The sequence below is a fragment of the Oncorhynchus tshawytscha genome, linkage group LG13 (genome assembly GCF_018296145.1).
Source record: "Oncorhynchus tshawytscha isolate Ot180627B linkage group LG13, Otsh_v2.0, whole genome shotgun sequence".
Taxonomy (NCBI): domain Eukaryota; kingdom Metazoa; phylum Chordata; class Actinopteri; order Salmoniformes; family Salmonidae; genus Oncorhynchus; species Oncorhynchus tshawytscha.
Window position 1 is genome coordinate 46,575,223 of NC_056441.1, and position 17,839 is coordinate 46,593,061.

Consider the following 17,839-nt stretch of genomic DNA (forward strand, 5'->3'; position numbering starts at 1 on the left):
TCCAGACAAACCAACCACACAGCAGACGGAGGTTGCAAAATAAGTTGTTCCTTATGTAATGCGCGTTAGATAACTACTGTACATCAGCGGGAGTCTGTGTGTATAGCAGAACTTCTCTGTGAGGTTATAAACTTTGCTTGACATAGCCACTTTTATGACAAATTCCGCATGATCTGGCAATTACAATTTTGTTTACCAAAACAGAAGATAGGAAGGGGGCTAGGAATAACAGCATTAAAATCTTATCAAATCTGGGGAAATGTATTTAAACGGAGCTCAAATGAATTTGGTTTCCAGTGCTACATGGTAAATGTAGAGCTGTGCCACTGAGGCTACTTCCACAACCCCTTGACAACAGTCAACAGGCTCTGAAAAATAGGCATTCTGCTCCTTTAGAGAGCAACAACATTGCAGTGCAACAACGCAAAAGCCTCAACCCAAACCACCTGTCACCCCAGCTCAACCTCGTTAGCCCCATGCTGAGATGAAAGCCCACACTGAAAAACAGCAGAGCAAAAAATGTGATAATCAATTAGAAAACCAGCATGGAATCACGGCTGATCTGCTGTTAAAAGCAACAACAACGCAGTGGCTCATGACTGACTCTCAAACTGACAGGAGAAACAGCAGAGGAGAAGCAGAGGCAGAATACCTGGACACATTCTGAGCCTCTAGTTTCCCAGCAGCTGAAGAAGGGCGAATTTTTTTCCACAGCGGCATCCCAGCAGTCTTTGTATGTCTGTGTCTGTTTGTGTGCCTGTCAGCCCGGTCCAGTGTTCACTTGTCTGTTAGAGTGGAGGAAATGGAGGAGCTCAGCCTTTCAGAACCAGTTCAGCGCACAGCCTCTGCTTCTCAAGGTCTCACATTACCTGACACAGTTCACCTGGACTTACGTGGGTGGCTCTCTGGTAACTAAGATACTCCCTGGTAACTATGATACTAAGATAACTACCGGATGCATTTATGCTAATATTGTCTGTTCCACAAAGCAGACAGAACCTTGGATTAGATCTAAAGGGCACCACCCTATTGGTGTAAACCTGCGTAGTTGTCATGTAACTGCCATGTTATAATGATAGTATTACACAAACAACTGTCTCTGAAACCTCATTCTGACGCCTTTTAAAACAGTAGGAATACCCGTGGCGACCCGTCATTCAGGGCAGGTGGGGCAGATAATACCTTCATTATAACATGGCAGTTACATGACAACCACCCACGTGAGTCCAGGTGAACTGTGTCAGGTAATGTGAGACCTTGAGAAGCAGAGGCTGTGGGCTGAACTGGTTCTGAAAGGCTGAGCTCTTCCATTTCCTCCACTCGAACAGAGTGTTGGAGGCCCTAGTCGAAATTGTGTTGTGGGGGGGGGGCACCACACCTTGTGCATTTTAGAGTTAATTCTGTGCAATTCTACACATTTTGTCAAGGGGCATAGAACATTTAGCCATTTTAAAGCAAGTTTGCTGCAATTCTACACATTATGCCATGGGTTGGAAGAGAACATTTTGCAATTGTATAACTTGTACGATTTTACTCATTTTGACACGGGGTGGAGAGAAAATCTACTGATGCACAACCACATTTTGAAATTGCACACTGTGTATTCTACTTCAACTGAGTTCCAAATGTATTTATTCAAATTTTTATTCATTTTTGGGGGAAATTGATCTGCAACCTTACAAAACCGGGACCGGGGGCTGCCAGTTGCCCATCCCTGCCCTATATAATATTCCCTACTTGTCAAAAGAAAAGGGAATAAGATGCCTTATAGCAGCGGCATTTGCGATTGGTCTACAACAACAAAAAGTTCTCATATTTTTATTAAAGTATATATATTATAATTCATAGGCTAAGTTTTAAATGTTAATAGAAGTCCTCTAAATGTGTACATTTTCCTGTTTAAAAAATATATTGTTCAAAACAAGCGGTACATACTTACTACTCTGCCCCTCAGTTACTGCCAGCAGCAGCAGCTCCGCCTCCGTGGGCGCATAGGCCATGAGAACATTGCTTGGATTGTTTTGCCAGCTATTTGCTATGAGAGGGAATTGCCCCAATGAAATCGCAGGATTTCATAGCATAACACTCAACAGCACAAAGTAAATGGACCGTCCTTGGGTGCTCAAATGTATGTCCGTTCTGTCAGAACTTCTGGGTCTGCTCTACTCTCCCTCCCAATGAGTTTCTTTCCCCAGATGGCTTACTTCCGCACGTGAGACTAGATCTGCTCTATCAGGTACAGATGACGCTAAAGCAAAAAGAAAAAGACAATAATAAACTTGGAAATAAATCATCATAACAGTCATTGGAGCCTGGGACCTGATAAACCAGACAACTACATCTAACAAGAGTTGAAGGACAGAAGGATACACTAGCTAGAACCTTCTCATCGCGGATCTGGTAACACAAAAAAGCATGGCTAATTTTATTGTTTCTACTGTAGGTGACTGGGTGACATGTTGTGTGGACTAAAATAGCATAAAACCGAATGATTTACAAAGCATGATCAAATTAAATAGCACGCCACAGTCAGGTTTTTGAAAATGTTAGATTTTTAACTAGTTTATCTACCTTTAATAAGCAGCTAGCCTACTAGCTAGTTAGCGCCATAGCCAATTTCAAGACTTTCTAATCTAATATTTGACTAACTCGGAAATATGAAGTTATTTCAGGATGAAACTTAACTTGCTTTGTGACATTATGTTTGTCACGCTCTGACCGGTTTCACCTGTTCCTGTTATTGTCTCCACCCCCTCCAGGTGTCGTTTATTTCCCCCAGTGTATTTATCCCTGTGTTTCCTTTCTCTCTGTGCCAGTTCGTCTTGTATGTTTCCAAGTCAACCAGCATTTTTCCCGTTCTCCTGCTTTTCGCATTCCCCTTTTTCTAGTCCTCCCGGTTCTGACCTTTGCCTGTTTCTGGACTTTGTACCCGCCTGGCTGACCATTCTGCCTGCCTTGACCATGAGCCTGTCTGCCACTTTGTATCTCCTGGACTCTGATCTGGTTTTGACCTTTTTGCCTGTCCATGACCATTCTCTTGCCTACCCCTTTGGATTAATAAACATTGTACGACTCCAACCATCTGCCTCCTGTGTCTGCATTTGGGCCTCGCCTTGTGCCTTGATAGTACAAACTGGCCATGTCAGACCCAGCTTGACTTGGACCAGCTTTTTGAGCTACAGTCATGAGAAAAGTTTTTGAGCCTCCGGTATCCGGAAGAAAGGCAGCTAGCAAACTGCTTGACTTGCGTCAAAACTCCCGTAGTGCGGCAGACTACGCCGTGGACTTTCGCACATTGGCTGTTGAGAGTGCCTGGAATACGGAGTCTCTTTTCGATACTTTTCTGAGGAGGTAAAGGATGAGCTAGCTGCTCGGGAACTGCCGGTGGACCTCGGCTCTCTTATCGCCTTAACCATTAAAATTTATGGACGCCTAAGGGAACATAGGAGTGAGAGGAGGTCTGGTGTCGGGCACACTCGTGCACACGATATGGCGCGTTCACCTCCTATGGAATCCGGAGGTTTCTGAAGGCAGTTCTTCTGAGAGGATTCGAAGCCACCTGAGCTCTCTTGTGAATCTACGACGGGTGAATTGGATACTCCTGAGCCTCTGCAGTTGGGAAGAACTAGGCGATCAGTTTGGGAGCGCTCAAGGAGGATGAATAATAACTGTTGTCTGTACTGTGGCGGGGCAGGACATATTATAGCTACCTGCACTATTAGGAAACCATTGTCTCTAGTGGGTACCAGTACTATGGTGAGTCAGACTGGGAGTTCCCTAAATCCCCCTTTTTGCTCTTGTGCTGTGGGGAGACCAATCTAAGTCTCTGAGTGCTCATTGACTCTGGGGCTGATGAATGTCTTGTGGATTCCATGATAGCTTCGAAGCTTGGTATTCCCACTCAGCCTCTCTCTGTGCCCATGGATGCTAGGGCATTGGACGGCCCCTCTATATGGGAAGTCACCCATAGTACTGTGCCCGTTCAATTGTGGGTTTCTGGTAACCACAGTGAGACCATACAGTTCCTCCTCATTGCATCTCCCCATGTTCCAGTTGTGTTGGGATTTTCCTGGCTACAAAAACACAATCCTGTGATTGACTGGACCACAAGCTCCATCCTGGGTTGGAGTCCTTTTTGCCATTCCCACTGCCTTCAAGCAGCACAGCCTTCCCAAGTCATCCTCCTCAGGATGTTAGCAAGACTGGGGATATCTCTGAATGCCTACTGAATACCATGACCTCCTGGAAGTGTTCAGTAAGGCAGGTGCTTACTTCCCTTTCCCCGCACCGTCCTTATGATTGTGCCATTGATCTTCTCCCAGGTACTACACCACCTCGGGGTTGGTTGTATTCTCAGTCTGGACCAGAGACCAAAGTTATGGAGGAGTACATAGAGGAGTCTCTGGCCACTGGGGCCGTCTGTCCTTCTGCATCATATCACTGTCAAAAATCGTTACCTCTCCTCGGCATTTGAACCTCTCCAGGGGGCTACCAGGTTTTCCAAGTTGGACCTTCGGAATGCCTACCACCTGGTTTGGATACATGAGTGGAAGACAGCCTTCAACACAGCCAGTGAACATTATGAGTACCAGGTCATGCCATTTGGACTCACAAACGCCCCTGCTGTCTTCCGGGCTTTGGTCAATGATGTGCTTCCGGACATGCTAAACCGGTTTGTGTTCGTCTAGAGAGAGGGAAAAAAAATCAGTCCACCTTGAAAATCAGTCCACAACCACCAAAATAGTTTTGAAACCATCAGAGGGGAGATCAGTAACAAAGTCAATGGACAGATGAGACCAGGGATGCTGAGGCAGGAACTACTCTGCTGGAGCGTGCCAGGAGGACATAGTTTTAGCACACAGAACAGGAATTGTGGGTAGGTTGGACCCAGGTGCAGAGAAGAGACCAGATGAGGAATCAGTGGTACATAATACTTTACTGAGAAATGGTAGTCGTAGGATCACAGTACACTTGGGGAAAAAACAAAGTCTCGACTACTCACTCAGGAAACGACCGCACACGGTAAACAATTCAAGTTTCTGCAAAGTACCACAGAAAACACATCTTTTAACAGGTACACAATAATGAAATAATAAGACACCTGCGCCCAATACCAGTCTCCACATCTACATCCCAGACCACAGGAGATACGAGATGGAACGGGAATGCAGGTCCTCCGGCATTCGGGTGCCCAATCCGTGATTTTCATCTTCGACCATAAGATGGTGGGGTTGTGGCGTTGGAGCCATGGGAGGCTGAGGATGATCCTCTGATCTGCTGCATTCATGATGAGGAAGAGAATATTCTCCTGATGAATGGACTCCACAGTGAGTGTGAGTGGTGTGATGATGTGTGTGATGGTTCTGGATCCCAGTGGTCGATTATCAAGGGCTTTGACCGGAAACTGAGATTAGAGTGGGTATGAGGTGATATTAAGAGAGGAGGCGAGAGTCTGGTCATTAAAGTTCCACGCGGCTTCGGAATCCACTAGCACTTTAGAAAGAGTACCTGAGGGACAGCCAGCTAGTGTGATCGACACTAAAAAGGGTCTGGCAGAAAATGAGGATGGGATACTTACACCTGCGCCAGGGGGTGGACGATCACGTGCCTGTCCTTCTGATCTCGTGGATCCTGAGTTAGGACGTACCGGACACTGCTGAAGCCCTCCTTGACCCCAATAGGGATAGAGTCCCAGCTGTTTCCATCTACATCATTCAGCCGCAGAGAGGTATGTGACCCCTACCTCCACGGGCTCAGGCTCTGATACAGAGTGGTCACTGAAGGAGGGAGAGAAGCGATGAGGGTACAGACGCTCCCGAAGTAGGTTATCCAGACGGATGGCCATCGCGATGTGTGGGTCCACGGAGAGTGTCATCTCAACATGCCAGTAGAGAACTCCTTGCGCAGTCCTCTACTGAATAGTGTACAGAGCGCCGGCTCAATCCATCTGCTGGATGCTGCTACAGTCAGGAAGCTGAGCGTGTACTCGGCAGCGGTCTCGTCACCCTGCCGTAGTTGGAATAGGTGCACCCCCCTCTCTCTGCCCTCCAGTTGGTGAGCGAAGATACCTCTGAACAGAGCCATGAACCCCTCATATGAATCCATCTCCTCCTCCATCTCCCAGACAGCCGTAGCCCACTCCAACAGCAGAGAAATAACCGTGGCAACCTTGGACCTCTCAGTAGTGGGAGCTCCCATCTGGTGCGCAAAATAGACGGAGCACTGGAGTAGGAAGCCACGGCATTTAGATGAGGTTCCATCATATTTATCCGGGAGGGACAGACGGGCATCGTTGATCTTGGTGGACTGCCGAGTTTACGGGTGTGCCTGACTAAGTAGGTATCTCTGTTCGTCAACCATCTGGGAGATGTCCTGATTACCCACTGCTTCCATTTGTTGAGGCGGTATTCTGTAACTTATACGCTGGGAGTTGGAAAGCAAGTTTAATAATAACAGGACCATAGCCCACCATAACAAGCAGCATGTGGACATGAAACACAGTCAGTACTGCCTGGGGAACGTAACTAAGGGGGAGACAGATATAGGGGAGGTAATCAGTAAAGTGATGGAGTCCAGCTGTGCCTAATGATGAAGCGCAGGTGCGAGCGTGATGATGAATGCCAGGTGCACGTGATGATGAATGCCAGGTGCGCGTAATGATGAATGCTAGGACCGGTGGATAGTAAATCCTGCGACGTGGACCACTGGAGGAGATGAGCGGGAGTAGACGTGACAAAGAGGCCGGACAAGTGAATACGAGCACAAATGGCCAGAGGTTATGATGATATGTTGTCGGGTCATATAATGCATTGATTATGTGGGGCAGACTGGAGTTGTGGGGCAGACTGGAGTTGTGGGGCAGACTGGAGTTGTGGGGCAGACTGGAGTTGTGGGGCAGACTGGAGTTGTGGGGCAAACTGGAGTTGTGGGGCAAACTGGACCGGAGTTGTGGGGCAGACCGGAGTTGTGGGGCAGACCGGAGTTGTGGGGCAGACCGGAGTTGTGGGGCAGACCGGAGTTGCTTTTCCAAATATTATTTTGATAGGTTTCAAAATTTGACACAAACAAATTTGTCTGCTATAGTCAAATCAGCTAACTTCAAACCAAAGCCAACCTCCTGATGAGGTTCCTAGGTGTCACTACAGTATTTTAAAACCTCCTTTATTTTTGTTCTTGCAAATGTGTCTGCATCTTCAGAAGTTTACATTTTATCCATGCCAGACTTTTCCAAATGTCAGTCGTGAAGCTGATAACAGCGATGCCCATAGCGCCGGAAGAAATGGCAGCAGTTTTACGGGCACCCAACCAATTGTGCTATTATGTGTTTTCCCGTTATTTGTAACTTATTTTGTGCATAATGTTTCTGCAACCGTATCTTACGGCAAAAAAAGAGATTCTGGGTTTCAGGACAGCGATCACTCACCTCGGATTAGATGAAGATTTTTTCTTCAACAAGCAAGACGCAGAAGACATTCTCCAAACACCCGACAGGGCTGACATCCCTGTTATTTGCAAGTGCAAGCGACGCAGGTACAGAGGACAAAGAGCCAGACGTTACCGTCAATACTACTCGCCAACGTGCAATCATTGCACAAGAAACTAGACGAGGTACGATCACTAATATCCTACCAACGGGACATCAAAAACTGTAATATCCTATGTTTCACGGAGTCGTGGCTGAATGACAACATGGATATTCATCTAGCGGGATATATGCTGCAACGGCAAGATAGAACTGCACACTCCGGTAAGATGAGGGGGGGCGGTCTGTACATATTTGTAAACAACAGCTTGTGCACGAAATCTAAGGAGTCTCTAGATTTTGCTCACCTGAAGTAGAGTATATTGTGATAAATTGCAGGCCACACTACTTTTCCAGCTATACTTTTCGTGGCTGTTCATTTACTGTTAGAGGAAATTATAGTTGAAATGATTAATTATGTATACATTATTGATTAAAACCATTTATTCTGATACTATTATGTTATGATATGAAATGTATGGGCTCTTGGTTAAGCTGTTACTGAAAATGTAAGTAAAAACGAATTAATTGTCTGTACCTTGCTGGGTTAAGGAGGAGAGATGAGATAAGCTTTTCAGACAGATAAGAATGTTTGGGTTGTGTTCCATTAGTGGAGAAAAGTATATCTTTTAGACAGTTTGGAATGTAGTTTTATGAGGGGAGTGGAAGAAGATTTCCTGACCTGTAGACACTGATATATTGGGGGGATGGAAGAGAGTGTGTGAAACTGATGATGTCATTTTATGTTCTCTCTTTAAAATGTAATGTTCTTTGTATTTTGGGTCAGTACTCACTTGAATTAAACGCTGTTTACCTGGCTTTTAAGACTGGTCTCGATCTACTTCATGCTTAATTAATGAACTTACACCTCATTAATGAATTAGAAACGAGTACGAATTGATTTTGGCTATAAAACACATAGGAATTTAGAATTCCTCTATCATTTACCACCACAGACAGATGCTGGCACTAAGACCGCACTCAGTCAGCTGTATAAGGAAATAAGCAAACAGGAAACCACTCATCAAGAGGTGGTGCTACTAGTGGTCGGGGACTTTAATGCAGTGAAACTTAAATCAGTTCTACCAAACATGTTAAACATGTTAACATGTTAAATGTGCAACCAGAGGGAAAATAATTCTAGATCACCTGTACTCCACAGATGCGTACAAAGCTCTCCCTCGCCCTCCATTTGGTAAATCCTACCACAACTCTATCCTCCTGATTACTGCTTACAAGCAAAAATTAAAGCAGGAAGCACCAGTGACTCTGTCTATAAAAATGTGGTCAGATGAAGCAGATGCTAAACTACAGGACTGTTTTGCTATCACAGACTGGAACATGTTCCGGGATGCTTCCGATGGCATTGAGGAGTACACCACATCAATCACTGGCTTTATCAATAAGTGCATCGAGGAAGTTGTCCCCACAGTGACTGTACGTACATACCCCAACCAGAAGCCATGGATTACAGGCAGCATTCGCACTGAGCTAAAGGGTAGAGCTGCCACTTTCAAGGTGTTGGTCTCTAACCCGGAAGCTTACAAGAAATCCTGATATACCCTGCGACAAACCATCAAACAGTCAAAGTGTCAATACAGGGCTAAGATTGAATCATACTTCACCAGCTCCGATGCTCGTCTTATGTGGCAGGGCTTGCAAACTATTACAGACTACAAAGGGAAGCACAACCGCGAGCTGCATGGGCCTACCAGACGGGCCTACCAGACGACACACACGGGCCTACCAGACGAGCTAAATCACTTCTATGCTTACTTCGAGCCAAGCAACACTGAGGCTTGCATAAGAGCACCAGCTGTTCCGGACGACTGTGTGATCACGCACTCCGTATTCGACGTGAGTAAGATCTTAAAACAGGTCAACATACACAAGGCTGCGAGGCCAGACGGATTACCAGGATGTGTGCTCCGGGCATGTGCTGACCAACTGGCAGGTGTCTTCACTGATATTTTCAACATGTCCCTGATTGAGTCTGTAATACCAACATGTTTCAAGCAGACCACCATAGTCCCTGTGCCCAAGAACACAAAAGCAACCTGCCTAAATGACTACAGACCCATAGCACTCACGTCCGTAGCCATGAAGTTCTTTGAAAGGTTGGTAATGGCTCACATCAACACCGTTATCCCAGAAACCCTAGACCCACTCCAATTTGCATTCCGCCCAAACAGATCCACAGATGATGCAATCTCTATTGCACTCCGCACTGCCCTTTCCCACCTGGACAAAGGGAATACTTACGTGAGAATGCTATTCATTGACTACAGCTCAGCGGTCAACACCATAGTACCCTCAAAGCTCATCACTAAGCTGACGGGCCGCACCCAGGTGGTGAGGCTAGGTAGCAACACATCTGCCACGCTGATCCTCAACACTGGAGCTCCCCAGGGGTGCGTGCTCAGTCCCCTCCTGTACTCCCTGTTCACCCACGACTGCATGGCCAGGCATGACTCCAACACCATCATTAAATTTGCAGACGACACAGCAGTGGTAAGCCTGATCACCGACAACGACGAGACAGCCTAGAGGGAGGAAGTTAGAGACCTGGCCGAGTGGTGCCAGAATAACAACCTATCCCTCAACGTAACCAAGAGTAAGGAGATGATTGTGGACTACATGAAAAGGAGGACCGAGCACGCCCCCATTCTCATCGACGGGGCTGTTGTGGAGCAGGTTGAGAGCTTCAAGTTTCTTGGTGTCCACATCAACCACAAACTAGAATGGTCCAAACACACCAAGACAGTCGTGAAGAGGACACGACAAGCCTATTCCCCCTCAGGAAACTAAAAAGATTTGGCATGGGTCCTGAGATCGTCAAAAGGTTCTACAGCTGCAACATCGAGAGCATGTTTGGATCACTGCCTGGTACGGCAATTGCTCGGCTTCTGACCGCAAGGCACTACAGAGGGTAGTGCGTACGGCCCAGTACATCACTGGGGCTAAGCTGCCTGCCATCCAGGACCTCTAAACCAAGCGGTGTCAGAGGAAGGACCTAAAAATTGTCAACGACCCCAGCCACCCAAGTCATAGACTGTTCTCTCTACTACCTCAGGGCAAGCGGTACCAGAGTGCCAAGTCTAGGACAAAAAGGCTTCTCAACAGTTTTTACCCCCAAGCCATAAGACTCCTGAACATGTAGTCATATGGCTACCCGGACTATTTGCATTGTGTTGCCCCCCCCAACCCCTCTTTTCACGCTGCTGCTACTCTCTGTTAATCATATATACATAGTCACTTTAACTATACATTCATGTACATACTACTTCAATTTGGCCGACCAACCAGTGCTCCTGCACATTTGCTAACCGCAATGTGTCCCACCCATCACTCGCCAACCCCTCTTTTACGCTACTGCTACTCTCTGTTCACCATATATGCATAGTCACTTTAACCATATCTACATGTACATATTACATACACATTACACCAGCCTGACTGGTGTCTGTATGTAGCCTCACTACTTTTATAGCCTCGCTACTGTATATAGCCTGTCTTTTTTACTGTTGTTTTTATTTCTTCACCTACCTATTGCGCACCTAATACATTTTTTGCACTATTGGTTAGAGCCTGTAAGTAAGCATTTCACTGTTGTATTCAGCGCACATGACAAATAAGCTTGATTTGATTTGAAGTAGCTCGTGGATGTGCGATTCAACAATACTTTGTAACTTCGGTAGGGCAAAATCTGAAAAGTAGTGCCTACTTGGTTGTGTGTACCGGGGCCCGAGGTGCTCGACCAGTCGGCGTAAGCCAACATCATCCATGACAGAGAACAGTTGATTGTCAAGGGGAGTTAATTCCATTATCTTGCCGTTAATGGATTTCACCTTTGAGTTGTCTCGCTGAAATGTTCTTACTCTTTCAAGTGACTGCTAGACTTGAACTTGTTTAGTTGTTGGAAGTCACTGAACATCTGGGGGTGATGCGCTTTCAAATGAGTAATTAGGTTTGTGGTATTGAAAGATTTTACTTTCTCCCCTCCTCGGGAAATAATAGCAGCACAAATATTGCATAATGCCTTTTTGTTATCTTCCTTTGAAAGTTCAAAATAGATCTTCACAGCAGACATTGTGGTCTAGGTGAGGAATGCTGTGTTGCACATGTAGCTCTGTATTTTTCGTGGCGTCATTACATCACCTACCTACGTTATATGGGTATGCACTTCAGCTTTGACACTGGTTTTCGACATCGGCGTTAAACTAGACATCGGGTCGATGTTGGCATTTTTGTCTAATATCGGCTGATTCCGATATGCTCACCGATATATTGTGCATCCCTAACAGATAGCTCATCCCTGTATTGGTCATAAGGGTATGGTATAGCTTGTACAGACCACCCGCATGTTATGGCTTGAAGCACCATTTGCTAACACTCCTCTTCTGCAGTAGCACGTGAAATAACTGTCCACATTTCATCTGAGACTGGGCAACTCTTTTTGATAAGGTTTACATGTATGGTCTCATCCTACTCATATATCTGGTTTGGTCCTGAGCTGTCAAAAGCTCTGGACAATGTGTCTGCCACTAACAATTCTTGCCCTGGCCTGTACACAAGTTAGGTCATATTTTCTGAAGGTAGTCCTGAGGCATGGCTCCAGGGCTCAGGTCCTCAGGTAGGGGAGGGAGGGGGAGAGAGAGCGAATTAGAGGGAGCATACTTAAGTTCACACAGGACATCGAATAAGACAGGAGAAATACTCCAGATATAACAGACTGACCCTAGCCCCCCGACACATAAACTACTGCAGCATAAATACTGGAGGCTGAGACAGGAGGGGTCAGGAGACACTGTGGCCCTATCTGACGATTCCCCCGGACAGGGCCAACCAGGCAGGATATAACCCTATCCATTTTGCCAAAGCACAGCCCCCACACCACTAAAGGGATATCTTCAACCACCAACTTACTACCCTGACACAATGCCGAGTATAGCCCACAAAGAACTCCCCACGGCACGAACCTGAGGGGGGCACCAACCCGGACAGGTAGATCACGTCAACCCACTCAAGTGATGCACCCCTCCTAGGGACGGCATGGAAGAGCATCAGTAAGCCAGTGACTCGGCTGACTATAGGGTTAAAGGCAGAGAATCCAAGAGGAGAAAGGAGACCCGGACAGGCAAAGACATTGCCTTTCAGTTCACCTTCACACCCCTGGGCCAGACTATACTCAATAATAGGACCTACTGAAGAGATGAGTCTTCAATAAGGACTTAAAGGTCGAGACTGAGTCTGCGTCTCTAACATGGATAGGCAGACCATTCCATAAAAATGGAGCTCTGTAGAAGAAAGCCCTGCCTCCAGCTGTTTGCTTAGAAATTCTAGAGACAATAAGGAGACCTGCGTCTTGTGACCATAGCCTACTTGTGAGACTTCCGGCGCCGACAGAGATGGCCGCCTCGCTCGCGTTCCTAGGAAACTATGCAGTTTTTTTTTTTACGTGTTATTTCTTACACTAGTACCCCAGGTCATCTTAGGTTTCTTTACATACACCCGAGAAGAACTACTGAATATAAGATCAGCGTCAACTCACCATCAGTACGACCAAGAATATGTTTTTCGCGATGCGGATCCTGAGTTCTGCCTTACAACCAGTGTAACCGAGTGGATTACATGCAGCGACCAAAAAAAAAAAAAAAACGACTCAGAAAAAGAGGGAAACGAAGCGGTCTTCTGGTCAGACTCCGGAGACGGGCACATCGTGCACCACTCCCCAGCATTCTTCTTGCCAATGTCCAGTCTCTTGACAACAAGGTTGATGAAATCCGAGCAAGGGTAGCATTCCAGAGGGACATCAGAGACTGTAACGTTCTCTGCTTCACGGAAACATGGCTAACTGGAGAGACGCAATCCGAAGCGGTGCAGCCAGCGGGTTTCTCCACGCATCGCGCCGACAGAAACAAACATCTCTCTGGTAAGAAGAGGGGCGGGGGCGTATGCCTTATGACTAACGTGACATGGTGTGATGAAGGAAACATACAGGAACTCAAATCCTTCTGTTCACCTGATTTAGAATTCCTCACAATCAAATGTAGACCGCATTATCTACCAAGAGAATTCTCTTCGATTATAATCACAGCCGTATATATCCCCCCCAAGCAGACACATCGATGGCTCTGAACGAACTTTATTTAACTCTCTGCAAACTGGAAACGATTTATCCGGAGGCTGCATTCATTGTAGCTGGGGATTTTAACAAGGCTAATCTGAAAACAAGACTCCCTAAATTTTATCAGCATATTGATTGCGCAACCAGGGGTGGAAAGACCCTGGATCATTGTTACTCTAACTTCCGCGACGCATACAAGGCCCTGCCCCGCCCCCTTTCGGAAAAGCTGACCACGACTCCATTTTGTTGATCCCTGCCTACAGACAGAAACTAAAACAAGAAGCTCCCACGCTGAGGTCTGTCCAACGCTGGTCCGACCAAGCTGACTCCACACTCCAAGACTGCTTCCATCACGTGGACTGGGAGATGTTTCGTATTGCGTCAGACAACAACATTGACGAATACGCTGATACGGTGTGCGAGTTCATTAGAACGTGCGTTGAAGATGTCGTTCCCATAGCAACGATTAAAACATTCCCTAACCAGAAACCGTGGATTGATGGCAGCATTCGTGTGAAACTGAAGGCACGAACCACTGCTTTTAATCAGGGCAAGGTGTCTGGTAACATGACTGAATACAAACAGTGCAACTATTCCCTCCGCAAGGCTATCAAACAAGCTAAGCGCCAGTACAGAGACAAAGTAGAATCTCAATTCAACGGCTCAGACACAAGAGGTATGTGGCAGGGTCTACAGTCAATCACGGACTACAGGAAGAAACCCAGCCCAGTCACGGACCAGGATGTCTTGCTCCCAGGCAGACTAAATAACTTTTTTGCCCGCTTTGAGGACAATACAGTGCCACTGACACGGCCTGCAACGGAATCATGCGGTCTCTCCTTCACTGCAGCCGAAGTGAGTAAGACATTTAAACGTGTTAACCCTCGCAAGGCTGCAGGCCCAGACGGCATCCCCAGCCGCGCCCTCAGAGCATGCGCAGACCAGCTGGCCGGTGTGTTTACGGACATATTCAACCAATCCCTATACCAGTCTGCTGTTCCCACATGCTTCAAGAGGGCCACCATTGTTCCTGTTCCCAAGAAAGCTAAGGTAACTGAGCTAAACGACTACCGCCCGTAGCACTCACATCCGTCATCATGAAGTGCTTTGAGAGACTAGTCAAGGACCATATCACCCCACCCTACCTGACACCCTTGACCCACTCCAATTTGCTTACCGCCCAAATAGGTCCACAGACGATGCAATCTCAACCACACTGCACACTGCCCTAACCCATCTGGACAAGAGGAATACCTATGTGAGAATGCTGTTCATCGACTACAGCTCGGCATTCAACACCATAGTACCCTCCAAGCTCGTCATCAAGCTCGAGACCCTGGGTCTCGACCCCGCCCTGTGCAACTGGGTACTGGACTTCCTGACGGGCCGCCCCCAGGTGGTGAGGGTAGGCAACAACATCTCCTCCCCGCTGATCCTCAACACTGGGGCCCCACAAGGGTGCGTTCTGAGCCCCTCCTGTACTCCCTGTTCACCCACGACTGCGTGGCCATGCACGCCTCCAACTCAATCATCAAGTTTGCGGACGACACAACAGTGGTAGGCTTGATTACCAACAACGACGAGACGGCCTACAGGGAGGAGGTGAGGGCCCTCGGAGTGTGGTGTCAGGAAAATAACCTCACACTCAACGTCAACAAAACTAAGGAGATGATTGTGGACTTCAGGAAACAGCAGAGGGAACACCCCCCCATCCACATCGATGGAACAGTAGTGGAGAGGGTAGCAAGTTTTAAGTTCCTCGGCATACACATCACAGACAAACTGAATTGGTCCACTCACACAGACAGCATCGTGAGGAAGGCGCAGCAGCGCCTCTTCAACTCTTCACCAAAAGCACTCACAAACTTCTACAGATGCACAATCGAGAGCATCCTGGCGGGCTGTATCACCGCCTGGTATGGCAACTGCACCGCCCTCAACCGTAAGGCTCTCCAGAGGGTAGTGAGGTCTGCACAACGCATCACCGGGGGCAAACTACCTGCCCTCCAGGACACCTACACCACCCGATGCTACAGGAAGGCCATAAAGATCATCAAGGACATCAACCACCCGAGCCACTGCCTGTTCACCCCGCTGTCATCCAGAAGGCGAGGTCAGTACAGGTGCATCAAAGCTGGGACCGAGAGACTGAAAAACAGCTTCTATCTCAAGGCCATCAGACTGTTAAACAGCCACCACTAACATTGAGTGGCTACTGCCAACACACTGTCAATGACACTGACTCTACTCCAGCCACTTTAATCATGGGAATTGATGGGAAATGATGTAAATATATCACTAGCCACTTTAAACAATGCTACCTTATATAATGTTACTTACCCTACATTGTTCATCTCATATGCATACGTTGATACTGTACTCTATATCATCGACTGCATCCTTATGTAATACATGTATCACTAGCCACTTTAACTATGCCACTTGGTTTACATACTTATCTCATATGTATATACTGTACTCGATATCATCTACTGTATCTTGCCTATGCTGCTCTGTACCATCACTCATTCATATATCCTTATGTACATATTCTTTATCCCCTTACACTGTGTATAAGACAGTAGTTTTTTTTGGAATTGTTAGTTAGATTACTTGCTCGTTATTACTGCATTGTCGGAACTAGAAGCACAAGCATTTCGCTACACTCGCATTAACATCTGCTAACCATGTGTATGTGACAAATAAAATTTGATTTGATTTGATTACGTGTAGGTATGCACGGCAGGACCAAATCGGAGGGATAGGTATGAGCAAGCCCATGTAATGCTTTGTAGGTTATCAGTAAAACCTTGAAATCAGGCCTAGCCTTAACAGGAACCCAGCTATCACATTATTTGGTTCTAGTCAAAATTCTAGCAGCTGTGTTTAGCACTTACCGCAGTTTATTTAGTGCTTTATCCGAGTAGCCGGAGCATTGCAGTAGTCTAATCTCGAAGTGACAAAAGCATGGATTTCTGCATCATTTTTGGACAGAAAGTTTCAGATTTTTGCAATGTTACGTAGATGGAAAAAAGCTGTCCATGAAATAGTCTTGATATGTTCGTGAAAAGAGAGATCAGGGTCCAGAGTAACGCCGAGGTCCTTCACAGTTTTATTTGAGACGACTGTACAACCATCAAGATTAAGTGTCAGATCCAACAGAAGATCTCTTTGTTTCTTGGGACCTAGAACTAGCATCTCTGTTTTGTCCGAGTTTAAAAGCTAAACATTTGCCGCCATCCACATCCTTATGTCTGAAACACAGGCTTCCAGGGAGGGCAATTTTGGGGCTTCACCATGTTTCATCGAAATGTACAGCTTTGTATTGTCCACATAGCAGTGAAAGTTAACATTATGTTTCTGAATGACATCACCAAGAGGTAAAATATATAGTGAAAACAATAGTGGTCCTAAAACGGAACCTTGAGGAACACCGAAATGCACAGTTGATTTGTCAGGGGACAAACCATCCACAGAGACAAACTGATATCTTTCCGACAGATAAGATCTAAACCAGGCCAGAACTTGTCCATGTAGACCAATTTGGGTTTCCAATCTCTCCAAAACAATGTGGTGATTGATGGTGTCAAAAGCAGCACTAAGGTCTAGGATCACGAGGACAGATACAGAGCCTTGGTCTGATGCCAAGTGCAGTCTCAGTGCTATGATGGGGTCTAAAACCAGACTGAAGTGTTTCATATACACTGTTTGTCTTCAGAAAGGCAGTGAGTTGCTGCTTTTCAAAAAATGTTGAGAGGAATGGGAGATTCGATATAGGCTGATAGTTTTTATAGTTTCTGGGTCAAGGTTTGGATTTTTCAAGAGAGGCTTTATTTCTTCCACTTTTAGTGAGTTTGGTGCAAATCCGGTGGATAGGGAGCCGTTTATTATGTTCAACATAGGAGGGCCAAGCACAGGAAGCAGCTCTTTCAGTAGTTTAGCTGGAATAGGGTCCAGTATGCAGCTTGAAGGTTTAGAGGCCATTACTATTTTCATCAATGTGTCAAGATATATTATTAAAAAACTTGAGTCTCTCCCTTGATCCTAGGTCCTGGCAGTGTTGTGCAGACTCAGGACAACTGAGCTTTGGAGAATACACAGATTCAAAGATGAGTCTGTAATTTGCTTTCTAATGATCTTGATCTTTTCATCAAAGAAGTTAATGAATTTATCACTGCTGAAGTGAAAGC

At 46.3% G+C, this 17,839-nt stretch overlaps 1 protein-coding gene across 2 annotated transcripts in view; it reads right to left on the reverse strand.

Moving 5' to 3' along the window:
* The window catches only part of wdr95 (WD40 repeat domain 95), a 34,009-nt gene extending 33,151 nt beyond the window's left edge, over positions 1–858 (reverse strand). For both annotated transcript variants that reach the window (XM_042295787.1, XM_042295786.1), the window contains exon 1: positions 653–858. In XM_042295787.1, coding sequence (XP_042151721.1) covers positions 653–720 — 68 coding nt within the window. In that variant the 5' untranslated portion in view covers positions 721–858. The remainder of the gene's footprint in view (positions 1–652) is intronic.
* Positions 859–17,839: the final 16,981 nt, after the last annotated feature.